At 42.1% G+C, this 19,281-nt stretch overlaps 2 protein-coding genes and 2 non-coding genes across 4 annotated transcripts in view; 3 read left to right on the top strand and 1 right to left on the bottom strand.

Moving 5' to 3' along the window:
- Positions 1-4,088, top strand: part of LOC125461193 (hairy/enhancer-of-split related with YRPW motif protein 1-like) — a 28,008-nt gene extending 23,920 nt beyond the window's left edge. Inside the window, exon 5 of the mRNA XM_059652797.1 lies at positions 3,835-4,088. Coding sequence (XP_059508780.1) covers positions 3,835-3,857 — 23 coding nt within the window. The 3' untranslated portion in view covers positions 3,858-4,088. The remainder of the gene's footprint in view (positions 1-3,834) is intronic.
- A 5,456-nt stretch (positions 4,089-9,544) lies between these two features.
- trnae-cuc (transfer RNA glutamic acid (anticodon CUC)) lies at positions 9,545-9,616 on the top strand. The gene has a single exon. It is a non-coding gene; the product is annotated as a tRNA-Glu (tRNA).
- A 548-nt stretch (positions 9,617-10,164) lies between these two features.
- On the bottom strand, positions 10,165-10,236 carry trnae-cuc (transfer RNA glutamic acid (anticodon CUC)). Its single transcript has one exon. It is a non-coding gene; the product is annotated as a tRNA-Glu (tRNA).
- A 213-nt stretch (positions 10,237-10,449) lies between these two features.
- Positions 10,450-17,674, top strand: ppdpfb (pancreatic progenitor cell differentiation and proliferation factor b). Its single transcript, XM_048550148.2, has 5 exons — positions 10,450-10,592; positions 12,021-12,108; positions 13,148-13,225; positions 14,637-14,736; positions 17,414-17,674. Exons 2-5 carry the CDS (start codon positions 12,054-12,056, stop codon positions 17,490-17,492), a joined length of 312 nt encoding a protein of 103 aa, XP_048406105.1. The 5' UTR covers positions 10,450-10,592; positions 12,021-12,053; the 3' UTR covers positions 17,493-17,674.
- Positions 17,675-19,281: the final 1,607 nt, after the last annotated feature.

The following is a 19,281-nucleotide window of genomic DNA, read 5'->3' as shown; positions in this document are numbered from 1 at the left end:
TAAAACACTCAATCAGAGTTAGTAAAACCTCTCTGGACCTAAAAAAAAAACAAATTTTAAATATGCAGAAACAAAGACAGAAATTGCTGGAAAAGCTTAGTAAGTCTGGCAGCATGGGGAGTGAAATCAGACTTAACATTTTGGGTTGAGTGACCCTTCCGCAGTTGTGAGTACCATTCCTTTATTGTTGACATCAAATTTTGGATCATTAACTGATTTGACATTATTTGTTCAACTTTTGAGTATGTCACTCATCTGCATACTATTTGGAAAGTCTGGTTTGGCTTCTGGATGCCATAAACATTCAACATGCGGGTAGACTGGGAGAATCAGGATGGTACTGGACCCCAAGAAAGGGAGTTTGTGGAGTGCCTCCGAGATGGATTCTTAGAACAGCTTGTACTGGAGCCTACCAGGGAGGAGGGAGTTCTGGATCTGGTGTTGTGCAATGAACTGGATTTGATCAGGGACCTCAAAGTAAAGGAGCCATTAGGAGGTAGTGACCATAATATCATAAGTTTTAATCTGCAGTTTGAGAGGGAGAAGGGAGAATTGGAAGTGTCAGTATTGCAGTTGAACAAAGGGAACTATGGAGCTATGAGGGAGAAGCCAGCCAAAGTTCAGTGGTACAATACCCTAGCAGGGATGGTAGTGGAACAACAATGGCAGGTATTTCTGGATATAATGCAGAAGGTGCAGGATCAGTTCACTCCAAAGAGGAAGAAAGATCCTAAGAGGAGGCAGGGGCGGCTGTGGCTGACGAGGGAAGTTAAGGACTGTATAAAGATAAAAGAGAAGAAGTATAACATAGCAAAGATGAGTGGGGAGCCGGAAGACTGGGAAGCTTTTAAAGAGCAACAGAAGATACTAAAAAGGCAATACACAGAGAAAAAATGAGCTATGAAGGAAAACTGGCCAAAAATATAAAGGAGGATAGTAAAAGCTTTTTTAGGTATGTGAAAAGAAAAAAAATGATTAAGACTAAAATTGGGCCCTTGAAGTCAGAAACGGGTGAATTTATTATGGGGAACAAGGAAATGGCATAAGAGTTGAATAGGTACTTTGGATCTGTCTTCACTAGGAAAGACACAAGCAATCTCCCAGATGCAATAGTGGCTGAAGGACATGGGGTAATGAACGAACTGAAGGGTATTTATATTAGGCAGGAAATGGTGTTGGATAGACTGTTAGGTCTGAAGGCTGATAAGTCCCCGGGACCTGATGGTCTGCATCCCAGGGTACTTAGGAGGTGGCTCTAGAAATTGTGAACGCATTGGTAATTATCTTCCAAGGTTCTATAGATTCAGGATCAGTTCCCGTGGATTGGAGGGTGGCAAACGTTGTTCCACCTTTCAAGAAAGGCGGGAGAGAGGAAACAGGAAATTATAGATCGGTTAGCCTGACGTCAGTGGTGGGAAAGTTGCTGGAGTCAATTTAAAAGATGAAATTATGACTCATTTGGATAGCAGTAACAGAATAGGTCAGAGTCAGCATGGATTTACGAAGGGGAAATCGTGCTTGACTAATCTTCTGGAATTTTTTGAGGATATATCTATGAAGATAGATAAGGGAGTACCAGTGGATATAGTGTACCTGGACTTTCAGAAAGCCTTTGATAAAGTCCTGCATAGGAGATTGGTGAGCAAAATTAGGGCACATGGTATTGGGGGCAAAATACTGAGTTGGATTGAAAATTGGCTGGCTGACAGGAAGCAAAGAGTAGTGATAAACAGGTCCCTTTCGGAATGGCAGGCAGTGACCAGTGGGGTACCACAAAGTTCGGTGCTGGGACCGCAGCTGTTTACGATATATATTACTGATATAGATGAAGGCATTAAAAGTAATATTAACAAATTTGCTGATGACACAAAGTTGGGTGGCAGTGTGAAATGTGACGAGGATGTTATGAGAGTACAGGGTGACTTGGACAGGCAAGGTGAGTGGATGGATGCATGGCAGATGCAGTTTAATGTGGATAAATGTGTGGTTATCCACTTTGGTGGCAAGAACAGGAAGGCAGATTACTCAATGGAGTCAAGTTAGGTAAAGGGGAAGTACAACGAGATCTAGGTGTTCTTGTACATCAGTCAATGAAAGCAAGCATGCAGGTACAGCAGGTAGTGAAGAAAGCTAATAGCATGTTGGCCTTCTTAACAAGAGGAATTGAGTATAGGAGCAAAGAGGTCCTTCTGCAGCTGTACAGGGCCCTGGTGAGACCGCACCTGGAGTATTGTGTGCAGTTTTGGTCTCCAAATTTGAGGAAGGGCATTCTTGCTATTGAGGGAGTGCAGTGTAGGTTCATGAAGTCAATTCCTGGAATGGCGGGACTATCATATGTTGAAAGATTGGAGCGACTGGGCTTGTATACTCTTGAGTTTGGAAGGATGAGAGGGGATCTGATTGAGACGTATAAGATTATTAAGGGACTGGACACTCTGGAGGCAGGAAGCATGTTTCTGCTGATGGATGAGTCCAGAACCAGAGGACACAGTTTAAAAATAAGGGGTAGGCCATTTAGAACAGAGTTGAGGAAAAACTTCTCCACCCAGAGAGTGGTGGATATATGGAATGCTCTGCCCCAGAAGGCAGTGGAGGCCAACTCTCTGGATACTTTCAAGAAAGAGATGGATAGAGCTCTTAAAGATAGTGAAATCAAGGGTTATGGGGATAAGGCAGGAACAGGATACTGATTGTGGATGATCAGCCATGATCATAATGAATGGTGGTGCTGGCTCGAAGGGCCGAATGGCCTACTCCAGCCCCTATTGTCTATTGTCTATTGTCTAAACCAAGTGAGGTAGAATGGCCTTGTTGTTTTTTACACTTTGTTTGATTGTAATGGGAATGGGAACACCACCACTTGCAATTTCCCCTCCAAGCCACTCACCCTGACTTGGAAATATGTTACCTTTCCTTCGCTGTCGCTGTGCCAAAATCTCTCCCCAACGACATTGTGGGTCAACCTACTGCAGTTTGAGAAATTGGTTGACCGGTCAGTGCTAAAAACCAAAGGAGCTGTGGATGCTGTAAACCAGAAACAAAAACAGAAGTTGCTGGATAACCTCAGCAGGTCTGGCTGCATCTGTGAAGAGAAATCAAAGTTAACTTTTCAGGTCCAGTGTTACTTTTACCAGGTTCCTCTCCAGGAACTCCTGTTTTTGTACCTGTCAGTGTTCCTTTGTTTCAATGAAATTTCCTTTCTTAGCTGGAAGCTGTCTTTTAAAAAGAGATCTGAAATGTATGCCCATTTTGTGAAATGCAAATCTTAGTATTTGATATGACACATCTTCAGAACACAGTCAACATGCCATATAACAATCAATGATGTTGATTTGATTTCAACAATAAGTGAAATATAATTACCTTCAGACCTTTTTAATGTGCCAATTTTAATTTATGTCTTTGCTTTCCATCAGGACCTTCATATTTGTGGCAAGAGTCCACAGAACTTATAAATGATGAATATGCAGCAAAATGCACTGCAGCAGTGACCTGTGCTTAGCCCCAGAGAGGTATGATGGCAAAGATCTTAAATGTGAAATTTATAGCATGATCTTTCAACTAGGAGTCAACTAGGAATTCAAAGTTAACATTTCGGGAAGGGTCACCAGACCTGAAACGTTAACTCTGATTTTATCTTCACAGGTGCTGCCAGATCTGCTGAACTTTTCCAGCAACTTTTGTTTTTGTTCCTGATTTACAGCATCCGCAGTCCTTTTGGTTATCTTTTACTTGAAATTCAAATCCCTTTTTAAAAACCTGTCAGTCTTAATGGGGATTGTAACATGTCTTGTGCATTTATGGACACTTACTTGGATATATCTCTTGCCACAGATCTACCCAGGACTCTAAGCTGACAGCCACTGATAATGCATGATTACCGGGTTCAGCATAGCTTGGGTCTTCCTCTAAGAGTTTCAGATTTCTGCCATCATCTGAGGCAATAATCTGAGCCTCCTGAATCACTGCTGTTCAACATGTCAAGGATACCCAGTCTCTGCCTGTGTGGCTCGATGTTACTACCCTATTGTTGGTGCTGATGCCATGTCAGGTACTGCTGTTACTGGTGCTGCTGTTGCTGAGGTCTAATCCAAAGGACTGAGATGCCATGCCTCAAATAATTCAGAAAACCTCTGAAATGTAGAATGCAAGATCTCCATATCAAATATTGTGAACAAACCGTTTCTCACAAGAAAGTAAAAAGCATATGAGCGTATGACATATTTTGTTGTGGTATTTTCGTTATCCTTAATCAGCTCCCTGAATTTTCTGTGTTCTTACATTGCTTTCACTGGTAAGCCAATGGGAAATCCGTAGATATTACGTTAAGGTGAAAACAGCATTGAAATATCCCTCTGACTCTACATATTATCTGACAACCCATCTCTCCCAAGGAGGTGTGCAATCGCTTAATAGATGTTAGCTAACTGAGGAAGTCCGGAGGTTGGTGCTCCCATTTTAGCTGTTTTTAACCACCAACCACACTAGATTGTCGTCTAGATTAAAATTTTCCCTCATGCGTTTGCTTTTATTTCCTAGTTTGTGAAGTTGCCTTTCATCAATTCAATTGATATCTAAAAGCAAAATTTGTTAACTTTGTGCCTTTGATATAATTAATATCCCTACAATGTTAAAGTTAGATGGCTTAATTAATTTTGTGCGCAGGAAAAGTGTAATTCATCCTTGTTATAAGGAGATATACAGGTTCTGTGGACTGAATCAGATTTTGTATTCAATATAATCACATACTCCCAGCTGAAACACAGCAAATCTTAAATAATCGCCACACAGTATGCACTAATGTCTTGTTGAGGCAATGAGTAAAATAGCCTCTAATCAAATGTTTGCTGATCTCCAGAAATTATAAAGAAAATTTTGTATCGCAATTAATATTGCAACAAGCATGATACAGGCAGAAAGTGAACTGATATCCAACATTTTCTGCTAGTTGACGCCTGCTTCAACTTTACTCTCTGATTAAAAATTGAAATCTTCAATTCGTGTATTCTGATTTGTACCATGGTACATTGATACACAATTATATTGTGCCTCCTTGCCACCAGTAAGGACATTTTAAAATTAGAGCTCTCAAACTGACAGTGCAAAAACAAAACAAATTTTTGTGGCACATGTGCAAGAACCTTGCTTTTGACGACTTTTATTTTCTTTGCTCAGCCTCAATTTTAAGAAATATTCCATCTTTTTGCCAATCAAAAGCTAAATAAAGCAGGACTGTTATATGGCAAGACATCAAAGTGATTTAATCCATGAGAAACTCTTTGACCAGCATGAAGCCTCGCCAGATGTAGGTGAGATAAAGTGCATCGTATTTCTGTTTCTCCTCCTTTCGCCCTGCATCAGAGGATGTTAGGAATTGTCTATCCCAGAGATTTGTGGAGGAAAGATCACTGGAAGTATTTAAAGAGGACATAGGTAGATATTTGAAATATCAGGGAGATGAGGTCACTAAGGAGCTGGCATGAAAGAGAAGCTGAGGTCCAGGGAATATCAGCGATCATATTTTAGAATTGGGGAGCAGCCTTGAAGGTGCAATGTCATACTCCTACGCTTCTCATTCTTTCTCTGCTCTATACTGGTCTTTCGCTCCACTCTTTTCTCCTTCCCACTCTCTGCTCTTTTCCACTTTCTTGCTGATGTAATAATGCACATAGGGGTTATTGTTACATCACAAAGGGTTGAAAAGAGCAGGGGGATGGGCAATAGCTATAACGCTGACAGTGAGAGAAGGCAGGCTGGGGCTTCAGCTGCTTAAGAGTGCAGGTATGTCAAGGCTTCATCAGAAATACATTAAACTTTACATAAAGAACCTGTGCAATTAAGTGCACACCGAAAATCAAGATCTCCAATGCACAGTAAATCCCTAATTGACACAATTCTGTATCTATATATAGCAAATAAATCTTTTGGCTTTAACTTACTGGACTGCATAATTACGTTAGCACAAGAACACTGTTTTAGGATATAAAGTAATCTAATGCTCAAGTCAATTACACAATTGTCTTTCTCCAGCTGAGTTCCATCTACCATTGAATATATATTTCACATTTGTTTTCAGTCATTCCTCCCTTCATAAAATGTTTGAAGTCACATGACATTAAGTTATAGTCCAACAGGTTTATTTGAAATCACTAGGTTTCGGAGCATTGCTCCTTCGTCAGGTGAAGTGTCACCTGACAAAGGATCAACTCTCTGAAACCTTGTGATTTCAAATAAATCTATTGGACTATAACCTAAAGTCCTGTGACTCCTGACTTTGTCCACCCCAGCCCCTGCACTTCATGTTGAAATGTTTGCCTGTTAAATTAACTAGTTGAAGGACATAACATTAGTTAACAGCTAGCACACTGAAACCAGCCATTTGGCCTAACTAGTCAATGGCATCGTTAATGTTCCATACCAATGTTATTGCACCATCTTCATGTAATCCTAATAGCATAACGGAAATTAGATTGCAAGTGCATATCTGACGGGCAGATTAAATTATTTCGAACAGACTGTGGGTATAGCAGCCATAACTTGAACCACTTTTATTGTGGAAATAATTATGTAATTGAAACATTCTTGATGTTTTAAACTCAGGCCCTGAGCAATCTAAATCCAGTTTTATTCTGAAAATGCTCCCAAGTTTGAGTAGGAGGTTAATCTTGTAAGGTTTAACTGGTAGTTAACATGATGGGGCCTTAGTCAGATCCCTTATAGACCTGCAGTCATTTGTACAAGGTTTTAAACTGTCAATGGAGTCTTGCAAATTTATCATTTATTTGCTATTTTCTTATAATAGTGTGAGCATCGTAGATTTTTTTCTGTTGTCCAGTCTATAGAATATGAGTCAGAGAATTAGGACAATATTGCTATTTTATCTCTGACAAATGCTGTCAGATCTAGTGTGCACCATGAGATGCCTCTGATTCCGTGCAGCTAAATATGACAATGGATCCGGCAATGAACAACTCTGATGGAATAACTGAATAACCGAACGTGGTTGAAAAAATTATCGACTTTTTCTTTATGCTTCACAGAAATCTGACAATACTACTAACCATTGGTCAATATCTTTGGAAACACATTGCAAATTAAGAGAGCATTACTATCAGTGGTCCTTTTATGAATCGATAAAATGAAACTAAATGATTAATTTGAATGTTATTTTCCTCCTGTTTCTGTAACTCTGTCAGAGTGCTTAAACAAAAGAATGATCCATCATTGGGATAGATGGTTTGGAAGAACTGAATTAACATTAGTATATAACACTGACAAATCTCAATAGCTTTATTGCTTATACTATGATATTAGCATATTTTGGCCAAATAAATGCAACTTAAATAGACATGACTGATTAGGTTTTCAAATAAACTGAGTGTAGTGACAGTATCATTACATTTGGTCTATACTTTTCAGAAATGTAAGTTAAAATTATCATAAAAGGAAAATAGTTTTAAAATTGCACACTTGTTCTTGGTGTGCAATATTGTGAAATTCTGTTCCAGACACAAGGAATTATTTTAGGTTATCTTCATGAAGTAACCCGACTGCTGTTTGCTGTCAATCTAACACTTAGATGCTGCAACAACATCACTTTATGACATCACGTCTTTTTTAAACGAGGTCTATCAACTTTGACTAACTCAATTCTGGTACAAGTATCAATTTTCAGAAAGACTGCGCAAGGTCTAAGCCTTCATTGCAAGACATCTAATCATCAACAAGACAAGGTATTCTTAACAGTTAACCAATAATAATTCAAAAAAGAACAACCTGTACTTCTATACAGAACCAAAGTAGTGCAGCTGCTAGCAATCAGGGTTTAGTCTGGGGTGAGGATGGTAGAGGGTGGAGGGTAATGACTGTTCTGCTTTTCTCATCAACTCACCTGTTTTGTTATGTGGCTGTGGTCTATGGTCTGTTTGGGATTCCTCTATTTCAGTTACTGCCTCTGGACAGGAGCGGGGAGAAGTAGGATATGGTGTGGGGTGGGTGTTTGGGGGTGGGGTCAATGACAGCCATATACAGCACCCACTGGTGGAGGCCAGGCCAGGGTCACATACGTGGCTGCGAGGGGTGACTTTGTTCTGTCCAGGCATGTGGCATTCTTTTGTGTAGAATTTTACTGGTGGTAGTTGCAGCATCGGTGGACGTGCAGCTCCAGCAGGATCTGGTGGATGTAAATTCCCTGTGCAGACCTTGGGCAGAAATATGACAAGTGGAGAGGCTGCAAGTCAGACAACCTGAGGATCAGCCTCAAATGTGAGAGAGGTAGGGGTCCTGCCAAAATGGTGCCAATCAGGTCAGGTACAATAGTAAATATTAAAATGAATTTCAATGCTCGACAAGATTTTTTTCCCCAATACCTCGAAGTTAAAGCAAAGCAGTGTTAAACAGGGCAATTTTAAAGGAGGGTTCCCTGCATTGTGTGTAGTTGGAGGTATTCAAATTCATAAGGGATCTAGACATCCTTATTGTGATGATGCCCTTTCAGACAATAACTTTGATGCAGCTGTAATGTAAGGTTGTGCTCTTTAGATCTAGAATTGCCCACTGGGGAAGCACACAAAACTCATCCCACAGGGTTTAGGAAGGATACTTAAGCATTCGAGAAGGTGTAATGAAGATGCACAAGATATGTTCCAATCATGATGAACTATTTTGTTTGCTTGGACAGAATGGAGAAACTATGAATCTACTCCCTAGGATATGGTGAAAAGAGGTGTGATAGAGTTGTTCAAAATCATGAGATGTCCAGACAGGATAGACAAAGAGAAACTGTTCCCATCAGCAGAAAGGTTGAGAATCAGAGGATGCAGATTTTGGCAGAATATGAGGTGTCGCTTCTCCAGTTTCTGGGTGGTGTCATGGTGGCCCTGGACGAGGCCCAGGATGGACACATCACCCAGGAAGTCGTAGGGGGAGTTAAAATGGTTGGCAACTGGGAGGCCTCATCCCTTGTCCAACCCTTTCCCTCATCCCTGCCTCCCTGACCTGAAACAACCTGTCCATCTTCTCTCTCAGAGATAGTAGGAACTGCAGATGCTGGAGAACCTGAGATGACAAAGTGTGCAGCTGGATGAACACAGCAGGCCAAGCAGCATCATAGGTGCAGGAAAGCTGACGTTCTGAAAAAGGGTCTAGGCCCGAAACGTCAGTTTTCCTGCTTCTCTGACGTGTTTATCCAGCTCTACACCCTGTTATCTCTTCTTCTCTCCAGCCCATCTCCTCCTCCTCCCACGTTAATGACCAATCCCCACCACTGCCTACCAGCACTCACCGATCACTACCCCACCTACCTCCCCCAGCCCCATCCCTCCTCTCTCTATTTATCTCGGAGCTCCCTTCCTCCTCCCCGTTTCTGATGAAGGGTCCCTACCTGAAATGTCAACTTGTCTGCCCCTCTGATGCTGCACGGCCTGACGTGTTGTTTTCCTCCAGCTCCACACTCACTGTCATAATTAAAAATATTAAATAAATTTGGGCATTACGTAACCTTTGAAATAGTCAAAGATGATATTCTCCCAACAGTTCTCAGAGCTCCCTGGTGGTCTAGTGGTTAGGATTCGGCGCTCTCACCGCCGCGGCCCGGGTTCGATTCCCGGTCAGGGAACATTAGCTTTTCTTCTCCTGCTGAGTTTTATGTTTTAAAATTATTTTAGAAGTGTTCATCCGTGCTGTATAACTGATGTTGGAAGTAAACCAAGATAATAAAATGTGAGGCTGGATGAACACAGCAGGCCAAGCAGCATCTCAGGAGCACAAAAGCTGACGTTTCAGGCCTAGACCCTTCATCCACCCGAAACGTCAGCTTTTGTGCTCCTGAGATGCTGCTTGGCCTGCTGTGTTCATCCAGCCTCACATTTTATTATCTCACATTTTATTATCTTGGAATTCTCCAGCATCTGCAGTTCCCATTATCTCTGTGGAAGTAAACCATTGTGTTTCCTTCACAGATTTCGATCGGCACTTACGCTTTCGGCATAATCCTCATGGTTTCAATCTGCTAGAATCTATAGTCATCGCATTTTTTATTAAAACAGTTAAATATTTTCATTATATTCCAGTTAAAATAGTGATCGCAAATTTAAATGAATTCCCATACTTCTAATATATACTCCGTTAGGGAGAACGACCGTAAATTTTAATTAAAAAAACAAGTTCCCTGACCGGGAATCGAACCCGGGCCGCGGCGGTGAGAGCGCCGAATCCTAACCACTAGACCACCAGGGAAGACAGCAATACTGTGTCTTTGACTTTACTGGAGGTTGTCTCCCCCTGCGTTTTGTCATTTGTTTTCGTTTATGAGATTCTGTTGGTGTTGATTGGATAAAGAGCGGGCCTCCGGCACAGGCAGCGCATGTCTATTGGACGATTCCGACGTTTACCGACTTTTTGTAATTGGGCGGGGTGATACGGGCCGAGGCTATATATAACCCGCTTGGCGCCCCCTTAGACCCGAATACTGCTCTCGATTGGAGTCCGTGTTGTAGTAGTGCTTTGTGCCAGGTTACTTTGTCAAATGGGCCCTGTTGCCTAGCGTTTACTTTCTTCAGTCATTACACTTGGAGTCCTGTTTGGTGTCGAAGGTATGCGGCCCCGTTATGGGAAGGGGAAGGGTGGTTTGTGTTGTGGAGGGTGGGGAGAGCCTGGGGCTGGAGACTTCAATCCCGCCGCCGCTATCCATCGACCATCATCCGGCGACCCAACCGCTGGCGGCCGCGGTGTGTCCTCCCTATGAGGCCTTTTGCCACCAGAGTACCCACAGTGTGCGGTTCCCAATGCAGTGTTTTCGCTGAGTTAGTTATTGGCTTTTCTCCTTCCCCACCGACTCAGCCGTGGTTTGGGGAGGCGGTGGGGGTTCGGGCTGTTGATTTGTTGTCTTGTTAATTCGGATGTTGCCTCCATGAAGTGTTGTTTGCAACCGAGCAACTTGACACTTTCCAAATGAACCGCAGATGCTGGAAATCTTGAAACAAAACAGAAGTTGCTGGAAAATCGTCTGGCGGCATCTGTGGAGAGAAATCTGAGTTAACGTTCTGGGCCCAGTGATTCTCCTTCAGAATTTCTATTTTTGTTTTAACTTTAAAAAGCTATAGTTGTTAGATTCCACTTTTTTAAATGTTTGGACAAGTTCAGTTGTGATAGTTTAGCATTCACTCTTGAACATATGGGTACTGTTAATTTGACAGTGACTCAGCTAAAATAGGTGACGCTTTAGTAATTTAATCCTTTGAATGATCCTCAGCAGTCTCTCCGGTTTATGGGATGCTATTCAGGCCAAGAATCTGTTTATAACTTGCAGGGTGTTACTGGGCTGTGTAAATCATCATCAGATTGGTAGCTCAGCCATAGATAATTCGTTGTCTTGTACCATTACAAGTTATTTTTTCTCCTCCATCAGTATATACAACTTTATTCCATAAGATGTGCTAAAGAAATGATAAAACAGAAGCAACTAATCCTGAATTCTTAGACAATTCAATCGTTTTGGTTTTTAATGCCTGTCCTACAAATTGAGAATAATTTCAAGTCTGTAGCACCTGTGTTATTTAGATTTTGAGCAAGTTTGCTATTTTAGGGCATCAGTGCTGATACAGCTGGGAGGGGGTGGAAGTTGTCTAAACGTATCTAAACGCTGTATCCATTTTTGATTGAACTGGAATGAAATCCAAACCGAATCTACAATTGGTGAAGCTCTCCCAAACTATATCTTTGTATGCTACATATGCTCAAAGCTATTCTTGAACTTTTTATCTGTTTACATAAGGACTTGAACCTTGTGCCTGGCTTTGTGAATCAAATTTTAGAATAAAATCTTATTACTTTTTGATGTGAAAAGCTTTACATAGTAAGGGTGACCCATCATTTTTACTGGTATGTGATCAATAAGGCCAGGCATTTCTCTATACTAGAACTGCACTGTAATTTTGAGGAACTTGTCGAACTACCAGTTATTTTGTTTTGCTAATCTGCCAATCTAAATATAGTTTTTAATTTCCTTTTGCTACTTCAAGGGTAACCACCAGATACTAGCCTGAAAGATTGCAATGGCATCCATTCCGTCAACTGGCTCCCTTACAGCTACACATGACTATTACAGGAGTAAGTAATTTTATGAACAACAATCCTTTTGAGGTGCTTGCAGTAGGAGGATCTGTTGAGTTACAGATAGTACATCAACCAATTAACTATTAATGGACATTTTTCCAACAAACAGCTGCAAACCTGATGAATAACAACTTCCAGTAAAATTCACAGCAATGATTTCTTTTTCAGTGCGCCTACTAAATTGACACTACTATTTTTTTGAAGTGCTTTATCTATCTATAAACAGATTTTACTGTTGTTAACCAGCAGGATTGAATTTATAATTAGTTTTTTTGCTTCAGCATGTATACGGACATTACAGTTGTAAGTTTTAATTATTTTTCTGGGGCCAATGAAGAAGTAAGTTTTCTGTATTTTTTGATTAACCTTTTATTTATCATTATTTTATTGTACTCTACAATTACTTTTTAATATAATTGATCATCCCTTTTGGGCATGGGTTCTTGAAAGGTGTTTTTGTTTTGTAGAGGTAGACAGCACAGGCTTTTGAAAACTGTTCTTTTGATGGTTATGTTTTTCATGATATGCTGTTTTTTAAGTGAAATACTTCCAGTTCCTGTCCAAATAAATTGGGATGCTAAATGTGTTAAAGATTTTGTAAATCATGAATTTTGCATGCACATAACTTTAATTTGTTAATTCTAGGTAGCAAGCTACATAATTCTTTGTTAACTAACAAACACTAACTTCTTCATTCGTTATGGTTGAAAGCTGTATTTCCAAACCATTACTTTAAATCTGAGAGTCCTGAATTTCCAGAGGACGGGGGCTGTGGAAATCCTGTAGGGCCTGTGCTTTTGCATTGTAATCCATGCTTTTCCACACTTTTCTGTTTTCTTTCTTCATATTACTATTTGTAGTGTATCATTCATGAGAACTGTTTTGTTTTGAGTAGGTTGATGCTGCCTATCAGCATTTGGGAAAGGGGACTAGCACATGTTGATAAATGCAAGGGCTTCACGTTTTCCATGTTCTGAATGCACAGTTTGTAGAAGTAGTAATAGTATGACAAAGTCCAAACTTCTAATTTCAGGGCGCCTTGGTTCTGCTTCCAGCAATAGTTCCTGTGGTAGCTCGGAGCACGTGGGAGAAGTGATTCCACACCATCCAGGTAAGAAAATTTCCTTTACGTAAGCAGCTCGTCCAGTTTTTGCAACGAACCTCGTTGCTTATATGGAATTCAAATCAGTTGCGAACAGTTGTATTTAAATACACTATCAATTTCCCAAATTGCTTTTAACCAACTAATTAATCTTTTGTGCTATTAATCAGACTTCATCGAAGTTAACTTCATGCATCAGGTAATCATTGAACTACAGTGTAATTTGGATTCCCTTTTAATCATACATTCTACCTTTATTATGTTTTGATACCTTTGTTATTTTTGACTAGTAAATATTTTGGCAGTTATAATAATTGGATGAGTTTGTTGGCTTGCTTGCTGAGCTGGCTGGTTATCGTACAGACATTTCATTACCATGCTAGGTAACATCAGCATGGTCTCTGATGAAGCGATGTTGTTCTACTTCGCTAGGTATTTGTGATCTGGCTGTTAAGCTGGGTTGTGTCAGATTCCACATGTTTGTTGATTGCATTATGGGTTGAAAACCAGGTCTGTAGGAATTCCCGTGCGTGTCTGTGGTTGGCTTGAGCCAGGATGACCACCCTAGACCCATAATGCAATCAACAAACATGTGGAATTAGATCCCATATACAAACCTATGAACAGAACTGGAAATGACGCAGCCTACCTGAACAGCCTGGATCACGTAATTACCAAGCAAAGTAGAATAACATCGCTTCATTGGAGGCCACACTGATGTTACCTAACATGGTGATTAAACGTCTGTACAATAACCAGCCAGCTCGGTGAGCAAGCCAACAAACTTTTCCACAACCTGAGCTATTAATCTTTGCAAGAACTTTAAATATAAAAATTAGAATTAAGTGTTTAGAAGCATAGGAGTTTATCAGCAAACCACTGGAGAAACTCAGGTTTGGCAACATCTGGTGGTGGTGAGGGGGCCGGGGGGGGGGGGGGGGTGGTGAGGAGGATTGCCAATCCAACGGATCCTGCGTTCTGAATCAGCATTAACACTGTCACCTCTTGTGGCAGAGAGAGAGCCTGAAAGTGTGAACGTAGTGAAGAAAATACACATGAAACACAAGATGTTAACACTGTTTCTCTCAAGGCAAACCGTGAATTTGAAATGTGTTTGGTTCTTTAATTGAATTGTGCACTTTTGTCATTTAAACCTTGCTTTTCTTTATACACAAGAGGAAGTTTTGTTAGTCTACTGAACAGAATCCCCAAATAAATTAGCCCCACCTGCCTGTTCCTGGCCCATATTACTCCAAACCTTTCCTATTCATATATCCATTGAAGCAACTTTTAGACATTGTAATTGTACCTGCATCCATCACTTCATCAGGAAGTTCATTCCACATGTGAACCATTGGACACTTTGTCTATGATCTATATCAAGAACACACTTAATTAGTTGGCAATTTGGTATTTGCAGGATTACCAAAGTCTACAGCGGGCCAGTGGTGGATCAGTTTTTTCTTTGGAAAGACTCAGAACCATCCAGTAATGACAACGCTGTCTGAATCCTCTGAGAGGTGAGATATCTGTACAGTGTAATCAAGAACTATTGGTGCAACATAATTAGAACTAATCAAGTTTGTGCTCATTGTGTAACAAACACTGAAATTCTCTGACGCCACTGACTACATCGCTACTTCTGTATCTGCTCACGTGACTGTTCCCATACACAGACCCATTTCAGAGACAGTTTTCCAGCTCAGTACCTAAGCCCCTGCCCCAAGCCCTGCAAGGTATTTATCATTCCCCTGGACTTCCACCCTATTGAAGACAAATGGTCAGTCTTTTGCAGAGGACTCACCTTCATTTTCCTGTGCCCACGCAACATCGAATTCCCTACATGCCTCGATGTTGAACTTTTTTTCCTGCACTTCTGCCTGTTTCTTCAAACGGAAGTCCAATGCACCCTTTGACCCCTTCTCCCACCTCCGACAAACCTCATACCTCTTGACACTGCTTGCCAGTTTCCAACCCTCCCATGACCTCTTCATTTCCAGTTGCCGTCGTGACATCAATCGCCTTAATTTCTCCACCCCTCACTCTCTCCAACTTCTCCCCAGCGGAATGCACAGCCTCTGCACCCTGCACTCCAAACCCAACCTCACCATTAAGCCTGCTGATTGGGGGGTGGGGGGTGGCGGGGTGGGGTGGTGGTAGTATGGTGTATTGACATCTACATCACTGAGGCCAGCCGCCCACTCTCTGACACCACCTCCTACCATCCCCTCAATTATGACCCGGCTCCTGATCACCAAACCATCTCCCAGACAATCAACAACCTCATCACCTCTAGAGACCTCCAGTCTATAGCCTCCAACCTGATTATGCCCCAACCCCGCAGTGCCCGTTTCTACCTCCTATCCAGAATCCACAAACCTGACTGGCCAAATTGACTTATTGTCTCTGCCTACCCAGACTCTGTTTTTTAAATCCCTCTTGGTCCAGGAACTCCCCACTTACATTCGGGACACTACCCATGCCCCTTACCTCCTGCAAGATGTTCAGTTCCCTGGCCCTCAACACCTCATTCTTCACTATGGACATTCAGTCCCTCTACCTCCATATCCCTAATGAAGAGGATCTAAAACCCCCTTTTTCTTCTCCTGCGGGCCTAACACCATCCCCCTCCACTGTTACACTCATTCACTTGACAGAATTTGTCCTCACCCTCAACTTTTCCTTTAACTCCCCCTAATTAACTACACCTTTGGTTTGTAGTATGAGCACCTGCATGGATCCAACTATGCTTGCCTCCTCTTAGGATATGTGGAACAGCCCCTCTTCCACAGTTACACTGGCACTGCTCCTCACCTCTTCCTGTGCTTCATTGACTATTGGTACTGCCTCATGCTGCCATGAGGAGCTCTAACAGTTCATCAACTTCACTAATTACCTTTCACCTGACCTTCAATTCACCTGGACCATCTGCAACACCTCTCTACCCTTCCTGGACCCAACCATCTCCGGCAACCGACTCAGCATCAACATCTGTTTCCAACCCACTGACTTCCGTGGCTACCTTGATTAAACCACTTCTCACTCACCCCCACCCTCTTGCAACAAATGTGATCCCATACTCCCAATTCCTCTGCACCTGCTCCCAGGATGAAGTGTTCTGCTCCCGGACATCCCAGGTATCCTCCTCTTCCTCCAAGGACTCTAACTCTATTCCCATGATTCATAATGCCGTCAATCGCATCTCCTGCATTTCCAGCACCTCTATCCTCAAACACCCTCCCCACAACCGTAAGAAGGATGGTGTGCCCCCCCCCCCCCCCCCCCCCCAGTCCTCGTGTACCACCCCACCAGCCTCTAAATCCAATGCTTCATCCTCTGTTACATTAGCCACCTGCAATCAGACCCCACCATCCCTATCTGCTTTCTGTAGGGACTGCTGTCTCTGCAACTCCCTCATCCTACACTCCCCACCACTTCCAGCACCTTTCCTTGCAACTGAAGGAAACCTTACACCCCAAACAATCGTTCTGTATCCAACAGGGATTTGCTTGTGCATTTTCTAACCTGGTCTGCTTTATCCGTTGCTCCTGGTGTGATCTCTTCGACAGCAGAGAGACCAAGCACAGACTTGGTGACTGATTTGCAGAGCTTCTGCGCTGTGTACGCTCCAATCAACGCCACCCTCTACCAGCCATTTCAACTCCCTTTTCCACACCCTGGGCTGCCTCCACTGTCAGTGAGGCCACGTGAAAATTGGAAGAACAACATCTTATATTCCACCTCCAGTCCTTACAGTGCAATGGTATCAACATAGAATTCACTCGCTTTAAAATCTCCCCATCCCTGGCCTCATCCCATGTTCATCCCCGTCTCCTTGACCTGATACAACCTGTCCATCTTCCTTTTCACCCATCTGCCCCACCCTTCTCATTGACTAATGTACACAGCTGCCCACCTGCATCCATGCCTCCTACCTTCACCCAGCCACACCCCCACTTATTTCTGAGCTCTGTTCCTCCTCCTGCTCAGCCCTAATAAAGGTTCTTGACCCAAAATGTCGACTTTCCTGCTCCTCTGCTGCCTGACCTGCTGTGTTCCTCCAGCTCCACACAGTATTGATTCCAACTTACAGCATCTGTAGTTCTTGCTATCACTAAATCCTTGTATGCATCTTTTAAAAAGTATGTTGAAGTGCATATAACAGAAGTAGTGCAGTAATTTTCTTTGTGCTTCTAGTGGCAAGATAAACTGTATACTGCCTCAAGAAATGGCAAGGAAACGACATGCCAGTGAGCCCAGCAAACCTTCATCTTAATCTGATTTCAACTTTTGAAGAAGACGCTAGGAATTTCAGGCGTTCCAAAATGTTACATTTTTTAAAATGAAGGCTGCTTTATGTTTCTGACTATATTTTTAATAAATACCAGTCCTCATCTTTCCATATCAGTGGGGATTGTTGGCTTACTCGAACATCTAATAAAAAAAACTTTAGCAGCCCATCTGTCTAGCTTTCCATTTACTTTTTTCCTTTTGCTGGATGCTCTCAGCCAATTATCATCTAATCATAGACGTGCTCTTATCAGGTCAGTAGGTTTCTGAACAACTTAGCAACTCCTAAAGTATCAGCTGTTAAGCAATGGTACAAATTAATTATCCAACTTCAATTTTCTTTTTGTTTTTAAAGAATATGATGTAAAAACACATGCCTGTCATTGGGATGTTGAACAAGTATGCTGACACTGCTAATGCAGTGAAGGGTATAGAGCAAGATAATGGTAATATTATCATTAGCATACACATGGGAGATGGCTCCATTCCTTAGATAAGGATTGAGAAATTAAGTGCCTATTTAGTACAACCCCTGATCACGCAGCACAAATGAAGTCTAAAGAGCCTTGGATATTTGATTTCTGACCCACCAGTGCTGTAGGAGAAGCTTGAAACTGAGTGGTACAAGAATTGGCTGGTTGTCCACCATAAATGAAAACTTAAGGCACCCTGAACCTAATCAGCATGGTCAGTCCTGGCTGTGATTAATGTTCTTCTGATGCTCTGGGGGGACAGGCCAAACCTGAAATTTAAGAATGAAGTTAAAGGGAAAGTGAGAATAAGAGAAGTTAAAAAAGACAATAGAATCAATGGAGCAGAAAACTGAAGAAGGGATTGTACAGTATACCCAAGTGAAATAGGGATTGATAGGAAGGGTGAGGGGAATATCAAATTAAAAGTATTATATATAAATGCATGAAGCATAAGAAATAAGGTGGGTGAGCTTGAGGCTCAGTTGGAAATTGGCAAGTACCATGTTGTGGGGATAACTGAGATGTGGCTTCAAGTGGACAGGGCCTGGGAAATGAATATTCAAGGCTATACATGCTATCGAAAGGACAGGGGGGGTGGGGTGGCCCTGTTGGTGAGGAATGATATTCAGTCCCTTGCGAGGGGGGACAACATCAGGAGATGTAGAGTCAGTATGGATAGAGCTGAGAAATTCTAAGGGTAGAAAGACCCTAATGGGAGCTATCTACAGGCCCCCAACCGAAGACAGGATGTAGGGTGCAAGTTGAATCAGGAGTTGAAATTGGTCTGTCGCAAAGGTATTACTACAGTTGTTATGGGAGATTTCAACATGCGGGTAGACTGGGAGAATCAGGATGGTACTGGACCCCAAGAAAGGGAGTTTGTGGATTGCCTCCGAGATGGATTCTTAGAACAGCTTGTACTGGAGCCTACCAGGGAGGAGGCAATTCAGGATCTGGTGTTGTGTAACAAACCGGATTTGATCAGGGACCTTAGAGTAAAGGGGCCATTAGGAGGTAGTGACCATAATATGATAAGTTTTAATCTGCAGTTTGAGAGGGAGAACGGACAATCGGAAGTGCCAGTATTGCAGTTGAACAAAGGGAACTATGGAGCTATGAGGGAGGAGCTGGCCAAAGTTCAATGGTACAATACCCTATCGGGGATGGCAGTGGAACAACAATGGCAGGTATTTCTGGATATAATGCAGAAGGTGCAGGATCAGTTCATTCCAAAGAGGAAGAAAGATCCTAAGGGGAGGCGGGGGCAGCCGTGGCTGACGAGGGAAGTTAAGGACTGTATAA

The sequence above is a fragment of the Stegostoma tigrinum genome, chromosome 19 (genome assembly GCF_030684315.1).
Source record: "Stegostoma tigrinum isolate sSteTig4 chromosome 19, sSteTig4.hap1, whole genome shotgun sequence".
Classification (NCBI taxonomy): Eukaryota; Metazoa; Chordata; class Chondrichthyes; order Orectolobiformes; family Stegostomatidae; genus Stegostoma; species Stegostoma tigrinum.
This window is presented reverse-complemented; position numbering and strand designations above follow the sequence as displayed.

Excerpts from the sequence above, each read along its gene's own strand:
- ppdpfb (XM_048550148.2), top strand. The coding sequence starts at position 12,054 with ATGGCATCCATTCCGTCAACTGGCTCCCTTACAGCTACACATGACTAT. Across the intron at positions 12,109-13,147 it reads TACACATGACTATTACAGGA|GGCGCCTTGGTTCTGCTTCC; the intron begins GTAAGTAATTTT and ends TTCTAATTTCAG. Across the intron at positions 14,737-17,413 it reads CTGTCTGAATCCTCTGAGAG|TGGCAAGATAAACTGTATAC; the intron begins GTGAGATATCTG and ends TTGTGCTTCTAG.